Source organism: Lampetra planeri, chromosome 7 (assembly GCF_965212315.1).
Source record: "Lampetra planeri chromosome 7, kcLamPlan1.2.h2, whole genome shotgun sequence".
NCBI lineage: Eukaryota > Metazoa > Chordata > Hyperoartia > Petromyzontiformes > Petromyzontidae > Lampetra > Lampetra planeri.
In genome coordinates this window covers 16,861,312-16,880,759 of record NC_136113.1, presented here as the reverse complement: position 1 = coordinate 16,880,759, position 19,448 = coordinate 16,861,312, and the positions used below count along the sequence as shown (strand labels likewise).

Genomic DNA, 19,448 nt, shown 5'->3' with positions numbered 1-19,448 from the left:
TGCATAGTTGTCAACTTTTATCCACTTACATTGGGCATTTGTCTATAATGCAAGTTTCCTCCTACAAGCTTTCATCGCTTTAAAGTGTTAGACAAATTTATTGAAATGCTTTCACTGTCGATTAGAGGCATGCACCATGTCATTTGTAAACATTATGAAAAAATTACATAATTTATTCTGCACTTTAACAGGCTACTTGCACGGCTGTTTGAATTTGGGGTTCGTTCACACTCGGCCGTGAGTTCATATTTGCAGGATTCAACGTTACATCGGCTTAATTTGTGTTAGGTTGGAGGTTAAAGCCATCGTCTTGCATTGGTGCTACGAAAGGTGAACACAAATCAAGCCGTTTTATACGACATAGTTGTCAACTTTTATCCACGTGCATAGTTGTCAACTTTTATCCACTTACATTGGGCATTTGTCTATAATGCAAGTTTCCTCCTACAAGCTTTCATCGCTTTAAAGTGTTAGACAAATTTATTGAAATGCTTTCACTGTCGATTAGAGGCATGCACCATGTCATTTGTAAACATTATGAAAAAATTACATAATTTATTCTGCACTTTAACAGGCTACTTGCACGGCTGTTTGAATTTGGGGTTCGTTCACACTCGGCCGTGAGTTCATATTTGCAGGATTCAACGTTACATCGGCTTAATTTGTGTTAGGTTGGAGGTTAAAGCCATCGTCTTGCATTGGTGCTACGAAAGGTGAACACAAATCAAGCCGTTTTATACGACGAGTGTTAATCAGGGGCAACAAAGTCTATTGGGAGGCATGAAACAAGTGCTTAACTACGAGAAATCCTTGATCAAAATTAAATCAATGTTTAATCGATCGTTTTCCCCGAGGAATCGTAACGTCAGACAGGTGCGTGCATGCCAATTCGGTGATTTAAGTGATCGTATTAATTATGAATCAACCCAATACGTGGGTGAATTACATTTCTAAATTAATTTCCCTCGAGAATTATTTGTTTAACGCAATTGATGTGCATATTTTGGAACATCTAAATGTCCCTTACTCAAAAGTCGATGTCGGCAGGCGATGCCTGAACCCAACCGTGTTATTCCGGGGGGGCCTTGCAGCCGGCACAACCTAACGGCGGTTTGGCAGAAAATTCCCGGCGGCCCGACGCCGCCGCCGCTGCTGGGAACTCACTTCCGAGCTGAGCAAATGCGCCTTCTACTTGGGCGCTTGCAGATAGCTTTGAGAGACGCTTGACCAGCGGCGCGTTGTTGTTTCCCTTGCGCGGGGCGGAGTGGAATCGGCGATCGTTGCACGGTGCTTGCAGCTTACGAGTCACTGTTCTTCAAGATGAATTCCCAAACTTGGTCGTAGCCTGTGATTGAGAGCGAGTATTTTGTACGATGCTTTGGTTCGGTGCGGAGGCACACGAAAAGTTGCGCCTTGCAACGTTAACCCTGTGGAATTGCTTCCAACTGGCTAACAGGACCGCAGAGGCCTGTGTGCTGCGTGGAAAGTGTCAGAGTTCAACCTGATGCATTTTCAGTGTGGTCACGAGAAGATCGTTTCCCAGATGCGCTGTTAGAGGGGGGGGGGGTTGAATAAAAAGCACCCCTGACGTACTTAAAAATTGAATGGAGAGATTTTCTTCAAATGCTGCAGAAATGCTTTTAAGTTGGGGCTAGTGCACCGCACATCTGCTTTGCCTTCCAATTCGGCCAAATACGGCTGTCAGTATGGCATTCCTGTTCAACCGAATTGAAGAATTGAACATGTGTAGCCGAATATTTTGGGCTGCCTTAATCACGTGAGCACTGCAGATTTGCATTGTGGGGGGTGGGGGTGGGGTGGGGGGCACGGCGGCGAGGGAGGAGAAGAGTGCAGGGGACAATGAGAATGTTTATTTATTCTGGAGAAATCCGATGAGCTATAAAGCTCTTTGTCACAGATGTCAAGTAGGGGCACGAGTGTCGGAACGTTACAACAACAACAAACAGTACAAACACACGATAGGAGTGCAAAGTCCGAGACGGGAGAGCGGTGACGACTGCCACAAGCCACGCCACGAGCACACGGTCAGGGACAGAGATGAGCAGAGAATAGGGCAGAGAATAGGGCAGAGAATAGGGCAGAGAATAGGGCAGAGAATAGGGCAGAGAATAGGGCAGCGAATAGGGCAGAGAATAGGGCAGCGAATAGGGCAGAGGTGACTTCCCGTAGACAGCGGGACAACGAGAGATGAGACGGGAGAACACGAATACAAAGGGTTGGACGAAGAGACAGTTGTGGATGGAGGGAGACGGGAACAGAGACGGAGAGACACGGGAGAGATAAATATATTCTGAGAGTGGAAGACAGACACAAGGAAGACAGACACAAGGAGATTGGTGGGGGGGCGGGGACAGACGGACACACGAACATTCTGCTGCCTTGGCTTTCGTGCTTTCACTGAAAATCCCACCACAAGTTCCTTTATTCATCGTAGTTATGTATTTTTATATTTTTCGCTCGGCAATAACTGCACATTTTGCCTGCTTCAAGTGATTAACTACCGTGCCTGTTTGAAGTGTGACGGAGTAATAGGCACATTTATTTATTTAATTGCTCGTGTTATCAATTTATCCATGTACACATGGCGTGCGTGCTTTTAAAGCAAAAGTTATAACCGCCGGAGAAGATGGAGGGCTTTCTCATTATCTGTTCATTACCAGGTGCCCACTCTATTTACCCCCCTGTCACTGCGGAGCCATTACCGAGAATGTAGTTGGCCTGGGCCAGGTAGCCCCATCCGTCTCTCAGAGCGTCAAGCAATAAGCCTCCCCAGTGATGGGCAGCGTGGTGGTACGGGTTGGGTCGTGCCAAACTCTTGATTAGATTTCCGTACTCCTGTAAAATTTGCATGACTGCGTCAGGCTAATGAAGGGACAGCCGCCGACTTCTTCTGCGCCGCCACCCGCCCTCCCCCGCCCGCCCTCGACGTTAAAGGGTTCTCAACCTCGGAAGCGCTGCCTTGGCACGGGTCGTGGGGGGGTTGGAGGGGGGGGCTGCCTACCAGTGGGCACGCCTGACATTTAAAATTCAGCACGGTAGTAAAAGCGAGCACGTGAATACGTCCATTATTCACAGCGCTCAATGCACTGCGCGGTGGAGATGCAGGCTGCGATCTGCTCTCGCCTGGTTCTTATTATCCCGCCGGCTTGTGCTGCCCCGACTTTATTGCGTTCACGTGCACACACACACACCGCCGTGCTGGGGCTCGTGCGGATGCGCAAGCGCGGGCCTTTCAGTGGTAGAGGGGGTAGAAAGTTTGTCGACTCTGGCGTATTGAGATATTCTGAGCCTGAGCGTGCAGTATTTGTAACAAGGGTTCCCATTGTTATTTGGGTTCAATAATGAGCTCATGGTACCACGCCGTGCAGCTAGCCGTGTTCTAACCACATTACCCGGAAAGCAGATTGTCGTTCCTGTGTGCTCCTCAAGGCCACGGCGGAGGAAATGTGTGCCCCTTGCATTTGGTTTCATACTCCTTGGAAATGCTTTTGGAGCAGACAAAGATCCCCCCCCGTGATAGCCTTAACAGACAGTTGGGGCAAGTGCTGTTAGCGAAGGCCGGCACAGCACGTGAGGGCGTGGCTGGCCAGCACCACGCCCAGCCACCTTTGTCTCCCCAGCGCTGATGTTTGCACATCGCACCAGGTACTCATTTAAGGACGAGTCGACCTAGGGGAGGCCCAGGACCGATACAAATATTCTCCACTCTTATTGGTCGGGAATCGAACTCGGGTCGCTGGGTTCGTAGCGCAGCACTAACGCTCGGCTTACACACACACACCCACACCCGCACTGTATCTCAGTCGCATTACCATCCCCTTCATACCCATCCCCTTCATTCCCACGCTCATCTCATAATTTTTTGCATTTCCTTTTAATTAGATAATGATAGTATGCGTCATAGGTATAGTGTTTGTTTTGGGCGTGTGGTCGCACCTGGCTGTAATGTGGCACTGTGTAAGCAGGTGTCGGTGGGTCACAACGTTTTGTCAACATACCCATCTCCGTGGGCACAGAGGTGGCCTGAATGTGGCAATACAGAAAATAGCCGTGCGTGTGAACGTCTCCTTGTGGACTCCTCAGTGCTATTTATTAATAAACATGGATTTCCTCCGGGCATTCCCATTCTCTGCCAACTCCTCAAATACAATTGGTCAAATGTACGAACGTGTTAAAATTGTGTAAAAAAAACGCGATGAGACCCCCAAAAAAACCCATTTTATTATGAATGTAATATTGGTTGCGAAAGCCTACGTGTCAAATTGTGGAAAACCAAGCTATCTTTAAGCTGCCTTTTAAGAATGATTTCATTGTTAAAACAAACACACCCTTATTTTTACATCGTTGGGTCAAGTGCTGTTTGCAAGAGAGGCACGGTCACCAACTGGCAGAGCCGGATTTATTGACAGCGCTAAACAGCGAACCGATAGGGAGATGATGTGCCATCGTTCCTTTGAATGAACGCGGACGTGTATCCTGTCAATACTCTTTAAGTGCGGATGAGAGTCGAACCGCTGAGACATTGACATGCCAGCGCGCGTGTTTTTTAAATTCGATTTAAAGTTGTTCTGTTTGTGTAACGTACTCCCAGGGATGGAAGAGAACCGCCCAGCTTTGCTGCTGGCGAAGCACACGCAATGACGGGGGGGGGGGGTGCTTCCTTTCAAAGTCGCTCACAGAGGACAGTGTTTTTTCCCGAGCGGGAGCGCAAGCGACCTGGACTGCGCAACAAACGTCGCCCCTGCCGTGTAGTTTTTTGCCAAACGGGAACGTCAACAATCGTCAAGCCTCTTTGCCACGTGTGCCGCTGTTAAGAAAGTGCTCGACGTGTGTGTTTTGTTGCCAGTCGCCCATGGAAAACATTTGCGTATTTGTAAAGTTACGGGTTGTGTTTTAATACCTGGGTTGTGTCTCCTGGCAGATTTGTGTTATTAACGTTGCTTAAAGAAATAAATGAGTAATATAATTTTTTTACATAAATCGCTAAATTTTTATCGTGTTCGGATATTTACAACTCGACGTTGCTCTGTAAACAGAACTTTTTCAATGGAGAACTGAATAAAGAATGTTCTTAATTCTCCAAACAACTTATCTCTTCAGTGTTTCTAATTAGTAATTATCCGAGGCAGCTTATGCAATCCTGAAACGCAAATGGGTTTTTTAATCTCTGGACTGTAGGCATTAAACACTGGCAGAGTAAAGTCTATTCTTGGATTGGTGCTGAGAAGCTTCCAGCCATATTGCATGTCAATTCAGTGCCCTTGGAAAAATAATATTTGCAACGAGACGCACGATTTTCTCCCCTCTAATTTATTCTTTCAAAAAAGTTATTCTAAGTAATCGTCGGAAAATAAAATGGCACTGTCATAAATAGTGTAAACCTGTGCGTTTAATAATGATGATGATAATTTGTATTAGCTGTTAATAAATCGACTAATAGATGGAGGCCTTGCGATGCCATGTTGGGCAAAGGGGGTTGCTTGACCATGTGATCCACCCCATCCTGTTCAGTGCGAGTTGGTGAAGGGGGCTGAACAGAGGGCCCAAGACTGGTTCAGATATTACTTCACCACTCATGTTGATCGTGTTCCAGGAGTCGATTTTAGGTCACCGAATTCTTAGTGCGGTGAGCTAACCACTGCATCGCCGCTCCCCATGCGATGATACTCGTTGTACATTTTCAATGAGCGTAACGTGAAAATGGCAAGGTGCCAAACGTGTAGGTGGTTTGACACCTTGGCAAAAACAACACGCACACAGATAGTATAGGCATCTCCATTCACTCGGACACATCTCCCTGTAGAACCCGTAGCATTTTCCGAGATTAGGTAAGTCAACTTACTACAAGGTTTAGTGTGTTCAGTTCCATACGTTATCACGTTATTACAACTTAAGTTGACTTTTTGACATACAGAACCTCTATGAGAACAATGTAATCTGTTATCCAATAAAGATCAGCGAGTCTCAATGGCCTTTTTCAGAAGGGACCTGCATTGCAATATTAGACCAATTCCTTGCTTCATGAGTGTTTCGCACGTGGGAGTTGACACAAAGTATATTGACGAAAGCCCACGCTTGCGAGTGCATTATGATTCTGTCTTGACGTTCACACTGCTTACTTTGCTCAAAATTTAGCACCGCTGACCGCAGCAGAGCCGTTGCTCAGACGATACGGGAAAGAAGGCAGTGCGGCGAATGTCGTTTGCGTCTCTGCGTCTGCAGGTACAACGGCTCTCTTCCCAACGGCGACCGCGGGCGCAGGAAGAGCCGCTTCGCCCTCTACAAGCGGCCTAAGGCCAACGGCGTGAAGCCCAGCACCGTGCACACCACCGCCACGCCGCAGGCTGTCAAGGTGAGCAGCACCAGCCTCGCTTGCGCCCACACCCGGCGCCATCTCCCCGGTAATCTGGGGGTGCGCGTGCACCGTTCATGGCACCGCCCGTTGGTTTTTGAGCTGAGAGATGTTTGTCGGTGTTCGCGTGGAGGTTGAAGGGGAATCGATTTAAAACATATATATTCAGGTATTTGAGGTATTCACGCACGTGTTTAAACTTGGCGACGGACGCGGCAGAAGTCACGTCTCTAAATGTTTTGCGAGGCCCTCGTCTCCCGTATCGCTTGGCGCTTGCTTTGAAGTTGCTGCTGCTGCGTGTGGTTGTGGCGGTGTTATCTTACCAACAGGCACACGGTGCGAGACATTGTGCCCTTGCAAGGTGATGCTGGGCTGAGTAATGGGGGCGTTTCCAGGAAGAAAAGCGTGGGGCGCGGCATTGCAGTCGTACCTTGTTTTGGAGTGCCCACCCCTTGTGACCTTAGGCGTAGACACAACTCCAAAAGTAAATATCTCGTAAAGATGATTCTGTGTTTCCTCACGCTGCCTGAACATGAGTTTGAAGCTTCATAAGTGAACAAAAAATACTTTAAAGAAACAGTCGCAACACCTCAGTGGCCTTGCTGTGACATCATTCCCCCATGAAATTTAATACAGAGCCGGTGCATTGACATCACTAGATTGCTATGACAGACGCTTTAAATCCTGTTTCAGACAAGCCTGGGACACATCCTGGCTACATGTCTACCAGATTATAGGTATTTGTCTTTGGCTTGGATCTTCCTTAAGGCAGTAAGTATGCTTACATATTAACTTACATCAATCTGAAATGTGCACTGTCACCCAAAGCCATCTGCAACATTTTCAAGTCGGTGTGTTTCATGGTGTACCTGTGCAAGGTCGGAGCTCTGCACTCTTCACTGTGTGCGCAAATACACTCTTAAGGAGATACCCCAAACACACGTGGCTAGACGCTGATACATCTCCGTCAAATACGTTTGTTAGAAAAAAATTTTTATCAACCGAAACTGTGTTTCTGCTCAAAGCACGATTGCGTGCAAAGGGCTTTCAATTTGAGCCAATGGATTCCTCAAAATCGGAGTTGGAATTGAAATGTAATGAACGCAAACGGTGCAGCTCCACTTAAAATGTAGCCACCACAGCTCAGTGTTTTCTACATTCAACGACGCCTTGTTTAACCGCCAAGTTCATATGATTCCATGCTGTGTTTAGTTTCTGCCTTGATTGAAGACAAACAAACGGTCGATTACAAGTGCTGGGGGTTTTGGTCCTGCTGGTTTTAACAGCAGCTATAGATCTGCCTCGTGTTTCGCTGTTGAGAGCCAGCAGTCTGTGTGTTGGGTCTACGCTGATCAGACTCCCAGGCCTTCGTGCAATTACAACTCAAAAATGCGCAACCTGTTCCGGACAGGGTGAGCACCTGACATACATTTTTGTATTATGTTTTTTTTTTGTTTCTACCCCTCAATTTGTGTGACGAATGCTACTTTCCATTAGTCCTGCAATGGCATGGCTTGGTTTAATATTTAATCGCTTGTGAAATGCACCCAAACGGGGCAAGTTGGGTTGCTCAGGGCATGCGAGTAGAGATGCCAGGTGCGAATCGGTCGCAGGTGCAACGCATGTCGTAATCGTCGCACGGTGGAAGTCTCTCGTTGTCCGTCGTGTTGTTATTCTCTGGAGGATTGTTTGGGCCACAGTCGCAACAGAGCCATCATTGAACAATGGATAACCATATGGCTTTGTCCCATGAAGCCATTGATGTGGAGTCAATAGAATACTCCTCGTCTCTTCAGCCACACTTGCAAGGCTTGTACCCAAATGAAAACGTGCTTCTGAAGCTGGCCCGTGGAAGATGGGGATGGAGTGTTTGTGGGGCCGCCTCTGCTACTTGTCCCACAAAAACAACAAATCGTCCCAAGCTATTAATGCTTTGGTGTTGGCATTGCCCTTGTACTGCTTGCCTTTTGCCACCCTTGGACTAGCACTGGTGAGACGATGCCATAAAGATGTCTGTTTCTGGTGCAGGCCAATTTGTTTCCAGGAGAATGCATACATTATAAAAGCATGTGTGTTTGCATTTTCTAGCAAAAGTGTGTGCGGTTTCACAGGCTTCATGCCTTCTAATTGGTGTCTATTTTGTGTTTGAACATCTCAACACCCGTATTTACGCGAGGAAGGGGGTGAAGCCTTGTTTTATCAATCTCAATCTGTTTGGATAAATCCGTAACCATACGTCGACCGGCACTTGGATATATCAGGCACACTGGTGGCTTTTGCCACCTAAGCAGTTGCGCAACTTGACAACACTTGAGTTAGAGACGACCACGGCACTGCGGATTTAAACCTCGCTGCCGCCAGGTACGATCGTTCAATTTGGAATTGTCCAGACCTTGAAGACACTCAAGGTGGTTGTCATAAATTGTACTAAGTGTGAGTGCTTGCCCTGTTTGGAATATGCACGCTTGCCTTTGAATAATTCAGATGCCAAATATTGTGTCTGAACACGTCGTGGCGAAGCTAAAGTGCCTGAAGCATGTTGCGTGGAATAATGCTTACCAGAACCTTAATGTTTACCAGAAGCATTTTCGGTGGCATAATGCTTAACAGAACCTTTTCTCCCAAGCCGATAAACAAACTCAAAGTGCAATTTGATTATCTATTTATCAACACAGATATCAACACAATTTGGTCGATGTAAATCATCTCAAAATAACAAGATGATGTTTTTGTGTCGCAGTTTTTCTCTTACCCTGTTTACCAAAATGAATAACATTTTGTGTAAGAAAAACTACCGATCTGCAAATTTTAACTCCCGTGCTGGAAAAAAGAAAATTTTCCAAACTATGTTTTCTCGCCCTCATTTGGCGATTGGTGGAGGGGCTCTGGGTGATGCATTAATTTGTCCATGACAGAACACTAAACAATACATACCGCTCGCACCCGCGACATCGGTTGACAACAATACTTGCGAAATAAATAAAATGTTAAGCATTGGCATTTTTGGTTCAGTAACCACATGCAAAAACAGATGCTTGATAAATTCGAAATGCTCTCGACGTTATTCCTTAAGTATTCTGTTCCCCAGCCCATGCCTGTTTATCGTTTGACAATCTTCGTCGCTTTGTCTCGCTAGTTCCCGTCATTCGCTTTAGCCGTCGGAGCCTTGGCCATTCCCAATGTAATACCAGGATTTGGCAAAACAGTGCGTGGAGTATGGCACAGGCTGCTGGCGGTGCTCCATGGTGAGTGTGTGGAACCGCTCTCGAATACGTGGGCAACTGCGAGTGTGCGCACACGCATACGTACGTTCAACTTCGTTCGTACCGTACGTAGCCAACCATGCTAATCGGAGGTGCGGGGGGGGGTATGTACGCTGCGCAGTCACAAACACGCCTCGGGCGCCACGCCCGGCAGTCTTGTCTCAAATCCTCGCTGGGGAACCGCTTGCGTGGCCATGTGATCAATGCGCTTAGCTCCGGGTTAACAGCTGGCCACTGTCATTGAAACCTCAAACTTACCTGACACTGTACGCTCTGTGGAATTGCTATCTAATAAGCCTGCTGTCTTCCACTTTACGGGGATGCACACTTACCCTGCAGAATTGTTTGCAAGAGGAAGGCATTGGGCCTTAACTTCCTGGCCACGTTTTAGGAATTAGCCTCGAATAAATGATTTCCTTAATGCTTGTCAGGGCTGGAAGGCTCGATGCTGAATAGGGTGCGTTCCCTCTGGAGCAAAGCTGTGACAACTCAAATTTAATATAAGAAACCTTGATTATAATTTGTAAACAAACAAATTGAGCACAATGAGTACGGCAACGACAACCTGATTTGTTGCGTTCGTCGTAGCTTTCCTCGGCAGTATTACCCAGAGGATTTCCGAGTGTCGGTGTAGGCTCTGAACGTAACCCCACTTTAGCCCTGACCTGCTCGTCAATACAGGCCTTTACCGACTTCCAACGGCAGATGGTGGGAACAATTATTATTTCAACTCCCAACACACAACTATGAATCATTCAATAAATGAAGCTTTTGGCCACACTTGATGTCAGCACACTGTGTAGGAAGTCAACTTGGAGATATTATCGTGATAATTTTAATCATCCTTTCAATTCAAAGCGTCTTTGCACGAATACGCATGTTCTATATTTAAATAGGTGTCCCCCGACATCAAATGTTGAATAATAAGGTAATATAAATTTTGACAAATGTATTCGTGAAATGTGGATTTGGCGTAAATTCTGGGAATATCAAGTGCAAGCTGGTTTGCTGGAGGAATAATAAAACAGCCATGGGTGCTTTCTTTGGTTGCTACAACATTTTGGTGAATGCTTCCGACATTGGGGAAACTCCATTTAATTGATGGTTCCCCTTTACATAAATAGGAATGGGCAACCATCGACCGGGTTACAATGTGGAGAAATTGCAGAGACTATTGCTCTGTCCCAAGCCTTGGGGCTCGGCGCCCTCTTAAAACATTACAGCCTCGGTGACTTCACAGTCGGGCAGTGCGGTGGCTGGAGCAGCCACCGTAGGTGACCCACTGCGGGCACATAATGGAGGGTTAGGTCCGTTTAGGAATTGCATAGTTACAGGCATGTGTAACGTGTATCGTTCCTGATAAAAAAAGTATGTAAAGCTCTTTGTTGATTTAGCTGCAGTATGTAGGACTTCCGATTCCGTGGCGGCCATTTAGGTTTGCTTGACCATAACTTCAGCACGCTGGTCAGCGTAGGTTGGTAAATAGAGAACACAAAATGTGGTTCACCCTGGCCAGGAATTGAACTGAGGTTGCCGGGTTAATAGCGAAGTGCCGGTAATCGTTGCGCCACTTTTCCATCCCCAGTGCCTGCATCAAAGCAGGTTGCGTAATGCACGAAGGGGTTAAAGTTGTTTTGGATGGATATGAAAGTCACCTGTGCATGTAACATGGCGTGCCATCTGCCATTTGCTCGCTAAGCCCTCTGTGCGATGTCAGACGCCTCACTAAAGTGTCTCTGAAGAGCAAAAAAAAAACCCTGCAAAGTCGCATCCAGTGGCGCTGTCAGTCGGATGCAGGCTTCTGTGGTCACGTGAGATTTATGAGCAAAATCAAAGGAGCTCCAAGAGAACACTGCCAGTCGGTTGCATTATTTCGCTTCGTCCTGCCGTGCAGCCGAGTGGTTTGGAAACCCCATGTGCCCCCCCCCCCGAGGCTGTAATGTTATAGGCTGGCACACGAGGCAGAGGGTCATTGTTTTCGGTGGAGTAGAACAACAGTTTTCAAACGGCAAATCCAACTTCTGCCACACTTACCAAACAGCACGTGCGCACCCAACGTGCAATATCTAGGTCATCTGAGCGGGAGTGATGCGCTAATCTGTGAAGTGGGGTTGAGGTCACGCCCAGAGTGTCATTGCTACGTTCCCACAACCACTGCCAAGCTGGTTCGTCGGTCCTGGAATGATTCTGAACCATTCCCTCCTGCCACTCGCTATTCCTTAGCCCCCTAGGATTGTATAAGGGCAGGCTACCCTAGGATAATATCTATTAATATTTAATTCTCTACCAATTTTTTTTTTACATTAATATGTCCCCGAACTTATTGCTCAGGGCCGCTGATGGCGCATCTCTCTTCTCCTCCACGTTGACCCCGTGAGATCACTACTGGGTTCCCCGGGTGGCCCGGGTGAAACAGTGCCGCACGCTTGGGGGTGAACGACGGCAAGCGGGGCTGGGCGCCCGAGTCGGGCCGTGCTGGCGAGGCCCAAGCAGGTTGGACGGTCTGTGAAGCGAGACCGGCAGGTTTCCCACCGGCAGTGGGAAATGTGGCGTTGGATGCACTTCCCGAAAGTTTGGTTGTCGTTACGTCTTCATTATGCGCCTGGACTGCATGACAAACTGAGTGTAGCCGCCCCGCCGTCTTGCCGTGGCAGTTTAAAATATTATCTTGGCATTGCCAAAGAGATCAGGTGAACAGCACATTGTAAGCTTTGGAAAATTGCTTTTAACTGCTTAATGGTTAATTATATAGAAACAAACAAAAAAACTAATGCCCTTTGAAAATGTTATGCAGCTGTGGTTAGGTTTGAGAAGCCTGCATCTTCTGGTCAGGAATTTTTTCTTTGAGCCACCTCATCTCGAGTGGGAGAAATAAAAACAATGAAAGAGTGCAAGCGTTGAAGTGCCACAAAGGTTGAATAAGAGCCGTGACCGTGACGTTTACGGCTCTCGGTAAAGGTCCTCCACCGCTGGCTCGCACGCTGCGCGCCTTTCTCCCAAAGCGGTATTTTGCACTCCTAAATCAACAGCCACACAATGATACCCACGTTCCTGCGCTTGCTGCAAATACACATTCCATCTTCAGCACATTACAAATGGCTTTGAGTACAAGGGCTGTCCAGATCATAGGGCATGGGGGGCATGTATTGTTATAGCGGGGCAGAGATAAGTAAAACAAATTCACCGGTTTTCTGCAATGACATGAAAAGCTTCAAGTAGTGACAGAAAGAAATGAGGTTCTGGTCCTCGTGCTCAGCAGCGATAGCACTCAGGGCCGGTATCGCCGTGTCACAGCCCCCGAATTGGCCCCGCGTCACTCTGTCGTAGCCAGAGGTGTTAACACTTGCCTCTCTAAACCCGCGCGTGCGTGCGTGGAAGAGTCTGGTGAATGATAGAAACTCCCGTAGTCGCCACGTCTTTCCAGGCGACTGACGTGCGCTGGACGATTTCGTCCTGAGCAGCGTGGGCGCCGAATGAGCAGAAGCGCCGCTCGGGATGTCGTCGCGCGCCCCCTTGAAGAGGTGCCCGCGGAAATCAATGTTCACGTGGTAGGGCTGCAGGGTGGGTAGGGCTGCAGGGGGGGTAGGGCTGCAGGGGGGGTAGGGCTGCAGGGGGGGTAGGGCTGCAGGGGGGGTAGGGCTGCAGGGGGGGTAGGGCTGCAGGGGGGGTAGGGCTGCAGGGGGGGTAGGGCTGCAGGGGGGGTAGGGCTGCAGGGGGGGTAGGGCTGCAGGGGTGGTAGGGCTGCAGGGGTGGTAGGGCTGCAGGGGGGGTAGGGCTGCAGGGGGCGGGGGCAGAGGCGAGGGCGTCGAAGAGCGCAGCGTGCGCGGCCGGTGATGGGGTTAAAGGGATGCTGGGGGCGAGGGAGGCTTGGAAGTCGCGGAGGAGCAGGCAGAAGCCCTTCATGCCCACGGGCGGGAAGGGGAGGATGGCTGTTCCCCTTACAGCGCGCATCGGCGGCGGGCTTCATGCATACGCCTTCGACAGATTCTGTGAGAGAGAAAACAAATGGGGAGAGGGGGGGCTCCCTTTGTTAGGCTTCGCCCCAAAGGGAGTATAAACGCTGTTGCTTTTTTTCTACGTTACACGGTTTGAAAAGAAGAGGTGTTTTGAGAAAGAGTACAGTGGCGTGGACGGCACGGGCATTCGTTTGTTGTTGGCACGTTGCCCACGTGTTTGGGCTGTGGCCTGAGACGTGCTGTGTAAACATCGATACTGGATCACCTTGCTTTCAGGGCTAGTGCTTTGGGGTTTTCTTACAATGGCGATTGCACTGCCGAAACAAACGTACAAATTCCGCCACTCTCTTCCCGATGGACGGAACAGTTTTGCAAGAGGAGTGCTAAATTACTTGCAGCCCTGGAAAGGTTTTGCCAGCGAGAGAATGGACACATTTTTAAATATTGGCGAGCGTTTCCCTGCCAATAATTCTTGGCTGCAGGGCTGAGGACATTCAAGGGACTTTATAGTTGTTATAGCCAATGCAATGTGCAACATTTTGGAGGCTTTTGAAATATTTTAATCAGATTATAACTGGCATACAATTAAAAAATAATGTCCAATATGAATTAATTTTAAACCTGCCAGCATTCGTGCATTGATTTCTCTGTGTAAATTTTGGTACACCGTTTGTTTTGCTTCTTAAACATTGACTTGTCCTGCTATAGTAGGGGGGAAAAAAAGTTGTCTGTGTGGCTTCCTGCCTGGATTCCTGTCTGCCTGGCTGGCGAGCAGTTGCACGTGCGCGGCAGTGGCGTCGCCGTGCACATGTGCTCGATCGCTTCACCCGCATCCCACAGCGTCTAGCCGGGTTCGTGTTGTCTTACTGACGTCACGCCTCCACCCCCTCCCCCCCACCCTGCAGGGTTCCCGCAAATGCAATCGAGAAGGAGGGTGTGGGTGGGAGATGGAGGGAGGTGTACGTGGGAGATAGAGGGAGGGGGGTGTGGGTGGGAGATGGAGGGAGGGGGGTGTGGGTGGGAGATAGAGATAGAGGGAGGGGGGTGTGGGTGGGAGATAGAGGGAGGGAGGTGTGGGTGGGAGATAGAGGGAGGGGGGTGTGGGTGGGAGATAGAGGGAGGGAGGTGTGGGTGGGAGATGGAGGGGGGTGTGGGTGGGAGATGGAGGGAGGGGGGTGTGGGTGGGAGATAGAGGGAGGGAGGTGTGGGTGGGAGATGGAGGGGGGTGTGGGTGGGAGATGGAGGGAGGGGGGTGTGGGTGGGAGATGGAGGAGGGAGGTGTGGGTGGGAGATAGAGGGAGGGGGGTGTGGGTGGGAGATAGAGGGAGGGGGGTGTGGGTGGGAGATAGAGGGAGGGAGGTGTGGGTGGGAGATAGAGGGAGGGAGGTGTGGGTGGGAGATGGAGGGGGGTGTGGGTGGGAGATGGAGGGGGGTGTGGGTGGGAGATGGAGGGAGGGGGGTGTAGGTGGGAGATAGAGGGAGGTGTGGGTGGGAGATGGAGGAGGGAGGTGTGGGTGGGAGATAGAGGGGGGTGTGGGTGGGAGATGGAGGAGGGGGGTGTGGGTGGGAGATGGAGGGAGGGGGGTGTGGGTGGGAGATAGAGATAGAGGGAGGGGGGTGTGGGTGGGAGATGGAGGAGGGGGGTGTGGGTGGGAGATGGAGGGGGGGGGGTGGGAGATGGAGGGGGGGGGTGGGAGATGGAGGGAGGGGGGTGTGGGTGGGAGATGGAGGAGGGAGGAGGGGATTGCAGAGGAATGGAGAGAAGAGAGGCGGGAGAGCGTGAAAGGGTGTAAAATGGAGAGGAGAGAGAGAGCAAAATACAAAGAGGGGAGAGGGGAAGGAATGCGAGAATCAGTGGGAGGGAGGATTATGGAGTGGCAAGAGAGATGGGAAAGGGAGAGGTGGTAATAAGTAGAGCGAGGTTGTGAGAGAGAGAAACGGTGAGAGAGATAGGTGGTAGGGAAGAGGGTGGGATGCAGTGGAGGGAGGAGAGGAATACAGACGGGGAGGGAGAGAGGTGGAGGAGGGAACGGAGGAATAGAGAGACCGACAGAGACGAAGCGAGACATTGAGATGTATTGCGATGTACGGCAAGAGACTCGTGGAGAGAGGCAGGACTCGATATCAGATGCAAAGTGTTGTTGGCTGGCTGGGAGGGATGGACGGCCAGTCACGTCCAAAGGACGTGTGCTTTGCTATTATGCGCAGAGAAAAAAAGTTATTATTACACAGCATTAGTCGTTAATGTTGGATAATCAGAAACTTTTTGAAGTTTGGCTTAATGAGACCTTTTGAATAGACCAGTTTGTGCAATTTAACACATGCAGAGTCAAAACACTTACGGGTCGTAACCTAATGCCACGGTTCCATGCCTCTTGACGAGACGGCGAGAGAGGCAGAGGCTTCACACAAGCTGTGACTTTAACCTTGGTGCCTGGCCTCCCAGTGCCCGTCTCTGTGGCCGGTTGTCTGCCGATAAAGCCTGTGGCATCAGGTTGCTTAGAGCGCAAATCTGCATTGGTGCGGCCGCCCGCCTAAGCGACGCCATCGCACAAACGGCAACATTAGCCACGTTTGCATGCTGTAGTTTACGGTTCACTTTAGCACATTGGCCGCTGAGTAATGTCCTCTCTAGGGGAGCACAAATGCGAGAATGTTGTAGGAAGAGTGATTTATGCGCGGCATTCTTGTCACAGTGCCCCACGTTGAAAGCGCCCGCGCGCCTCCGTGGTTTATTTTATTTTGGGATTAGCCGCTTCCATTTAATTTGGTATCAAGAACACGGAGTCTTGCCTTGCAGCCGCAGCAGCAGCAGCAGTAACCGCAGCAGTAACCGCAGCAGCAGCAGCGTGCATCCTTATGTTACCCGCTGCTGTGCGGTCCTACAGGCAGCTATGAAGCTCTTTGTCGCAGATGTCCAGTAGGGGCGGATCAGACCATTACAACAATAAACATCACAAAAACATGAGTCGTGCAAAGTACTAGAAGGGTAAACAAATCACCCTAACACATACAAGTACCACTAACCCATCCCCACCCTACCAGGCACTGAGGTATGAATTTATTTTTCAGAAGCGACCTCACCACAAATGATAGCCCAACAAAGTGACCCATCATTTAGACGTTTATAGCACCAAAATAATCTAAATAATCTCAATGCATGCCGATATAAGACACATCCATTATGATTAGACTTTGTTCCACTTAAACTCCTACAGCTGCGGCCGCTGCAGCACTTTCTCACTCTCGTTCTAACCCCCCGTAGTTGCTGCAGCACTGTCACCCTTCCACAGAAGGTTGCAGCTGACACGAGTCACGGCAGAACTTAGCCCAGGAAATCTCAAGACTTGCATTCAAGAAGGTTCGACTCGACACGCCGTGGCAAAAATCCTTTATTGAGTACTTTGCACCTGAGAGGAGACACGAGTGCCCGGAGAAAGTGCCGTGCGTACAAAGGGGCAACACAAAAACAATCGCTACGGACAGGTAAACATCCAATTTGCCGTATTACCACCACTCGTACGGCGGTCGCCGACACGCGCCGACTCCACCACACGCCAACATTCATCCTCGTGCCGGCCACCCAGAAACCAAATTCGTATTCATTTAATAATATAATTCTTACCCCCTCCCCGCTCCCACTCTGCCTGCATCACGTGACCCGTCCGCCATCTCCACTCAGTGTATTAGTTTTCTGGGCTCGGTGCCCAGAGGTTTTTTTTATGGTGCTTCTGCAACACTTGGTGTTTTTTTGGCAGGGTTTTCACCCTGTAGGCTAGGCTGGGATCTAGAAATTAATCCCATGTTTTCAGTAGGGGCACTACCCGCAGTCAGTGCGGCTAACGCAGCGCCATTAGGCGCGTAAAAGTAAAATTTGAAATGATTAGAAACGGTTAATTAATAACATTGCCGCTGGGCGGAATACACTACGGTGGCTGGGCTCGCAGTGAGGACCGTGAAGTGCGGAGCGTCTCTCAAACTCGGCGGTCCGCGCTTGTGCTCTCGCTGCACTCGACGGGGCGAGGAGCACGTTCGGCGTCGCGCTCTGCCGGCGCGGGAGCTCGAGGGCAGGGCATGCGGAGGCTCCGGATTTGGCACCAAAAATCCGCGGCCGTGTAAGATGATAGCGGTGGTGCCTGAGAGAGAGAGAGGCCACCATGCCCAGAAGAGGCAGGGAGAAGCGTGGCATGGGCTTCCCGATGCCATGGCTCCTCCGAAGAAGCGCTCCGGGGCCAATGATAGGCGGCTGATGCCGCAGGCCCTGTGGCAGCGGCTGCGAGGCCGTGACAGCCTGGCCGCGCATCACGCTGGGGTTAGCAGAGGGGTCCCTGGGGTTAGCAGAGGAGTCCCGCGACACGCGGCAGTCTCGGTCGAGTTTGTCCCACGGACCAGGCTCCACGTGCGAGCGCTGCAGTGGAGCTCGTGAGACGACCGGGACCCGCTGGAAGGCGACGTGCGTGACAATTCGTTCCGATATCGCAGGGAAAGACCGGTCGTGATGGTTGAGCTCCCCTCGACTGCATTGAGGAAACCCTTTGGGGGTTTTTCAAGGAGCAGATAATCCTACAAAACAGATGCCAGCGTTCTGGGCTTGGGGGGGGGGAGCCAAGCTGTTGGAGGAGTTGCCCTGCGGGGTTATCGGTCAAAATTGTAAAGGGACGAGAGCACGAACTCCCCTGATGGGGCTAGCTCTCGCCCGCACGACAGAGCTCGTCACCACAGGGAACGGGCGCGACGCCGTGACCACGGTCTTGACGGACGGTCGGGGGCCTCTCCCCCCCCCCCCAGATTCAACAAACGTAATGGGGAGCCATTCTTCTTCCTCGTCACCTGGGTAGGGGGGGAGAATGGTGTCGGGGCAGCTCGCGAGACCACCGGGGGGTGTCCGCAACCCTCCGTTGTATGGCTCGGATAGAAATGTCACCGAGTTGAGATGGCGGGCGGGGTGGGGGCGGCTGCCACTATTTTAATCGTTAAATAGATACGCTGTCGTTTTGAGCGCGAGTTGGCACCAAGACGTGACTGAGTGGCAGCGGCGGGCGCCTCGTGGGCCCGTTGCGTGGGACGGTCTCAGCGTGATCCATCAACCCCCCCCCTCCCCAAAAAAAACCCGCGACGTTGCTAAAAGCGGGCGTGAGGGCGACGGTGGCGGTGCGTTGTGCTCACCGCGTGTGTGTCAACCCTTCTGAGGAGATGTTTAGCGGGCAGCAGAGGTGAGGTTTGGTTCAGAGCAGGTGAAAGCCTCGCCACGTTTGAGCTGTCCCCGCTGCACTGGCCCCGTGCACGTTGCCACGAACATTCCAGCGATGGCTCTGCTGTGTTGCGCGAGCGACGATCGGTGCTGGGCTCTCTCTCTCTGCCGTGCACAGTCCTCGAATTTTCACCTTTTTGTTTAATCTTCAAAGCAAAAAGTATCTCGCAAATTATGTTTTTGGACGACATAAGCTTTTGATTTTGCACGTTACAGTGCCTGTAAGGAGAGCGCATAAATAATTTAGATACGAATCTTGGTTTTGTACTAAACCTACAGCATTTAGTTCAGAATTTGGCAAACAGTATTTTTTTGTACAAAAACAGATTTAATTGAAATTGATTCTTTTAGCAGCAGAGTACAGAATGTGATTTTAAGGGGGCACTGGGATGATGGCCAAAAAAATCATTACACATGCAGCAGAACATATGGCAAAGCTTTAACCTAAACATACATTTGAAAAAATCACGTGGAATAATTATTTTTAAGCAATAATTATTTGAGCACATCAGCTATGTTGCCTCGTGCTTACTGAAAGCTTCCTTTAAACCTTCCGCATGCCTCTCAGCCTTTGCTGCTGCGGTGCTAAAACTGTGCCGGGACAA

At 50.0% G+C, this 19,448-nt stretch overlaps 1 protein-coding gene across 5 annotated transcripts in view; it reads left to right on the top strand.

The window, feature by feature from the left end:
• LOC144720101 (E3 ubiquitin-protein ligase pellino homolog 2-like) overlaps positions 1-19,448 on the top strand; it is a 69,720-nt gene that overhangs the window by 32,251 nt on the left and 18,021 nt on the right. For all 5 annotated transcript variants that reach the window (XM_078596584.1, XM_078596586.1, XM_078596585.1 and 2 more), the window contains one exon: positions 6,244-6,373. In XM_078596584.1, coding sequence (XP_078452710.1) covers positions 6,244-6,373 — 130 coding nt within the window. The remainder of the gene's footprint in view (positions 1-6,243; positions 6,374-19,448) is intronic.